At 35.3% G+C, this 5,000-nt stretch overlaps 1 protein-coding gene across 1 annotated transcript in view; it reads right to left on the bottom strand.

The window, feature by feature from the left end:
* Nucleotides 1-290: 290 nt before the first annotated feature.
* Nucleotides 291-5,000, bottom strand: part of LOC125044489 (nucleolar protein 16-like) — a 5,746-nt gene continuing 1,036 nt past the window's right edge. Inside the window, exons 2-6 of the mRNA XM_047641178.1 lie at nucleotides 2,303-2,411; nucleotides 2,042-2,147; nucleotides 1,728-1,781; nucleotides 1,440-1,562; nucleotides 291-725 (exon numbers count right to left, since the gene is read on the bottom strand). Of these exons, the coding sequence (XP_047497134.1) occupies nucleotides 510-725; nucleotides 1,440-1,562; nucleotides 1,728-1,781; nucleotides 2,042-2,147; nucleotides 2,303-2,400 (597 nt within the window). The 5' untranslated portion in view covers nucleotides 2,401-2,411 and the 3' untranslated portion in view covers nucleotides 291-509. The remainder of the gene's footprint in view (nucleotides 726-1,439; nucleotides 1,563-1,727; nucleotides 1,782-2,041; nucleotides 2,148-2,302; nucleotides 2,412-5,000) is intronic.

The following is a 5,000-nucleotide window of genomic DNA, read 5'->3' as shown; positions in this document are numbered from 1 at the left end:
CTGTGATTGAAAGAAAAAAAAAAATCTTTTAGACACCCAAGTTGTGTGTATATAATCATATGCTACAAGAAAAGAATGAACATCTGTGAACACTAAATAATGTAAAATTAATTCAATTTAATTTGTCTTCAACTTTGTTCTGGCAGTCTTGTCAACATGAACAGCACCTTAAAGGAGGCACCGAGTAGTTTTATACACTGCCACCAAACCAACTGTGAAAATCCAGTTCCAAACCTCATTTATTTATATTGTAAGTTATATAATACAGGAAATTAAAATCTAATGTGTAGTCAACTTACCAAATTTATTATATAATAAAGAATAAAGCATAAAACATCTATTTTGGTTAACCATTTAACAAAAAAACAGAACAAAAAAAAACTGACATTTGACCGTTTTTTGGTCGCCATTCAAAAAAACACAAGAATAGCAGAGTAAATTGACAATTTTTATACCTATACCATACACATACACTATTCATACACACATTCACACACACAAAAGTCTATTTATGACTTCTTCTTCTTTGAATTGAATTTTTTCTTTTGTGCCTTCTTCTTCTTGTCCTGGACCTTCTTTTTCTTCTCTGCCAATTTAGCTGGAAGCAAGCCTTTCTTCCTCATTTCTGGAATGTAATATCTAGGATTGTCCACATAGGATTTGATCTTTGCTTCCAGTTGCTTTGGGGTATCTTGATAGTAATTCTTGGGATCTTTTGACATAGCCTGGAAAAGTGGTAATATAAATATGTAGACATCTGCTAAATCGTAAGTAAAATATCTGTTCACACAGCCTTACATCCTTTGCTTTGATCATAAACTATAATCTTATTCAACACTATAACCACAGTCATATCTGTGAATATGAAAAGCAAGTTATACCCTCTTTATTTCTACCAATCAAAACAAACTAGGTTACAAACACAATGAATGCAAAGTTAGAGATCACACTTATTATTACCAATTTAGACAAAAGGATGAAAAAAGACCCTCAAAATAGTAAAAGGACTTTCAACTACATTTATAAGCTTTTGACATTTGACAGGGTTAATCTGTTGACTTGTGACAGCTGCCTCTACCTCTGCATATTTCACCCTTACCTATTAATCACTTAAACTGGTGATGTAGTAATATTAAACTTTGAACAATATGGATCTACATTATTCAGTTTGATTCTGTACATGTATTTGTCCACATAAAGACATACATAACAAGAGAACAGTATCAATATAAATTGACAATGTGTATATTTCACTAAAGAATTTCATCAGTCTGTCAGAAGGAAGAAATTTTAGCTATTTCTAAAATTTGTGTTCTTTTTTTTAATTATTTTAATTCATTCACAATATAGTGCTAAAGTATTGGCCTGAAATTAATAAGTTATCAATAAAAAATATTTTAAAATAACACTTTCAAATGCATGCATCTTTTAAAACTTACATAGTAGTTAGTTCCATGTCTTTGCATCATGTATCTAATGTAGCTACGCTGTGAGTGTGTGAGTCGGGGAGGTACCTTCGTCTTGGCTACCTGATTCTTCACTTGGCCCTCCAAGGTTTCCACCTGAGACAAACACGTGTCAAATGTTTAAAGAAACCAATATATATTATTTCATGAAGATATACAGTATTTGTCTTCACATGATTATTTGATTTATTGGGGGTAATATCAAAATACTGCGGATTTTATTTTATTTTTAGCAATATAAAAAGGCAGCTGAAAACTCACCACAGCTTTCTGTTTTCCTTTATCCACAATGTCCTTCTTCTGTACATCTGTTTCCTTTTTATAAAGAAAGAAGAATGAGATGAATTTCCTTACTCAATGTTAAAAAAGATGAATCTCATTACTCAATGTTCTTCAAATGGGGAATAAACTGCTAAAATCCATGGATACTATTATATATGTCTTTTATACCATACAAACTTTCTATAATGGGGAAGTTAAAAATTCAAAGTAGAATACTTATGCTTCACTGTTTTACCTCAGAAACACAGAGCAAAGGAAAACTTTGTATTAGTAAAGATATTCTCCATACATACCATTTCATTTGGTGGCATTATTTTGTTGAGCTTGTATTCCAACCCCAACTGTGCCATGTTTGTGTGCGTTGATTTTGATTTGTCCCAAACCTTCCTAATCACCTCACTGAAAGCAAAATAATATGCTAAAGTAAAAAAGTAAACAGGTAGAATATTTTTTTTTTTGTCTGCTTTCCATACAGCGAATGATATGTTACATTTCCTCATTTTTATTAAATATTGTCACATAAATAATGAAAAAAAAACTATCAAACAACTTACATATCTATTTTGGTCTTTTTCCCTTTGTTGAAATCGCGTTTACGATTGGTTTCATATCTGAACTGCTTCCGCATTTTCTTCCTCTGGCGAACCCCCATGTTGGCAGTGTCTCTGAAAATATAAGAGAGGTGATATAAGGAAAAATACTATTCACTTCTTGATACTTAATTTACAGGTAAAAGATAACTCTCATTATCTGAAAGTAATGTGATCCACAGAATGGTTAATGGTTAATGGTTACAAAGCAAAGTAAATGTGCTAGACATCATAAGTCATATAACACTATGGAAAGGTGTAGTAGTAAAAAGGGTAAATAGTTAGTTGATAATTAAATGTGCTACATGTTAAAAGTCATATAACAGTTCAGGATAAGATGGCCTTGAAAAGGGCAAAGAGAGGTGAGGGTAGAGAGGGTGGGTAAATGGATTAGGGTTAGAATTAAAGGGTGGTTAGATCACAGTTTCAGGAGAAAAGTCAGAAGGGAGAGTCCAGGGAAGGGGATTGTTGTGACAATGAGTGACATGTGTATCCTGGGGGAAGTGGAAGGGATAATGGGGAAGGCAGGGGAGATGATGCAGCTGAAGCAGAGGGGAATGGGATGTGTTGGGAGGGAGTTGGAAGAAGGGGTGTAGAGGAAACATGGGAGGAGGATAATGGATATTGGCAGTTACTTTGAGTGTAGAGGGAGTAGCCTGATGGATGTAGTGTAGGCATGTTATCTTGGGTCATGATTAGAAAGTTTTGAATATCCATGAGAGTTTCTGTAATGGAGTTGGTTGGGGAGGTCTGAGAAACAAAGGCTGTCTTCAGAGGAGGAGAGGGGACAGACACTAGACAGACAGAGGGAGAGGTTGATATAGGAGAGGATGCAGTAGGAGAAGATGGGGTGGAATATTTAACTTTTCTTGTGCAATGAGCTGAGTGAGGAGGAAGATTGGAATGCATGGAATACTGGTGGAGATTGGTTGTCTGGATTTAGAATGGCAAAAGAATTTGACTGGTAGAGGGGGTAGAAGTGGGATGAGGAAGAGATACTGGCAGAGATGCAGAAACATCTTGGGAGGGAAGGGAAGAGGGAGAGTAAAAGACAGTACTGGAGTAGGGTGGGGGTAAGTTCTCAAAGGAAATTGATGGTTGAAGGGGTTGGAGAAGAGAAAGAAACAGAAAGAGTAAGAAGAAGAGACCATGCAGAATTTGTTGAGTTGAGGGTTGAGGCCCAAAGCTGGGGTGAACCCCAGCACTGGGTCCCAGTTGCAATAACGGGCATGGGATTGGGGTGGATGATCCACAGAATATTGTCGCATAATAAATTCTGAATAAGTTCATTTTCCCATAATCTGAGAGAAAATTATAAATGGGAATTATCCTAGTCCTATTATTCTCATTACACTTTGCACTTAGCTATTAAACAAAGAGTTTGTTCCACTTTAATACAATAACTGAGAAGGGGGAACAAAACTTTGTTTTCTAGCCGATGTAGTGCTATTAATTGGTCCTACGTTACCCGACTTGAAGTACACCATTTTCCTGCCTTATATCCAGTAGTTTCCTAAGGCTTACAGATCATGAACAATCTTTTAATGTTTCCTGGCTACTGAAAGCTGTCCCAACACAATGGTTGATTTTTTTATTATAAATAAATTATGTTCATCTTTTGGCCTTAACTGTTGAAAGGCATCTTTATTTAGGAATCATATTTACATAAATATTTATTGAAGAATGGATAGGTTACACAAATTCCTAATTAAATGCCTGTAAGTGCAAATTCCTCCATTTCCCACTCAGCATTTTTTTTTAGTTTGTCCATTCCTACAGCTCATCAAACAAATAACTAGTAATATTTGGTATAGCTATTACGGTCACAAATGTGGAACTCATTGACCTCTAGTCTGGTGTGTAAACTTTACATGCAGATAACATGACATCATGCAATGGCTGCAGAGGACCAAGTTGCAGATGGCACTGCATGACATACCCCCATCATAGTAGATATTTTATTTTTATTTTACTATAGCACACTGTCCATAAAAGAATAGACAAACTTCCTAATAATGTAACATCACATGTTATACTGAATATATTACATTTGCTTTAATTCATTACAGCATGCTTTAGGCCCTAGATGACAGGCGTTCATCTTCCCAGAACCTATTACATGAAAGGAATGGTTGAATTACAGCAATCTGTCCTGCAGGATTCCCTGTATCCACCTACAAATGGTTACAATTCCTCCACTTCTGGGCCTGAAAACCAATCTCAATGACGGTGGCTGTTTTTGCACTTGTTTCAAGTAATAACATGACATTACTGATGATGGTAGGATCATGAGAACAACAACAATTAGAATATAATAATGCATGATTTGCCTAATTTCAAGCGGTTATCTTTCTGATATTGGTCCATGCCATGCAAACATAAACTTGCAAGTGTCCCACTTTTAACCCAATGTTGCTGGGTAATCTCAATATCTAGAGTCATTTTCTTTGTGAAATATGTTTGCACTAGATGGCTCCACAACATAATATGAACATGCTGTGATTAGACTCATTTGGCATTTAGGAAGGTGCTTTTGCATTATTTCCATCGTTAAAAGAGTGTGGAATGCAATGTCTATGAGCCATACCTGGAACCATCTATTACCCTCTGGATAAAGCAAATTAAATGACAAATAGACCAATAAACTAACCTAACCTTAACC

This window comes from Penaeus chinensis, chromosome 35, assembly GCF_019202785.1.
Source record: "Penaeus chinensis breed Huanghai No. 1 chromosome 35, ASM1920278v2, whole genome shotgun sequence".
Classification (NCBI taxonomy): Eukaryota; Metazoa; Arthropoda; class Malacostraca; order Decapoda; family Penaeidae; genus Penaeus; species Penaeus chinensis.
The sequence above is the reverse complement of the archived record's forward strand: the minus strand, read 5'-3'. Positions and strand labels throughout refer to the sequence as shown.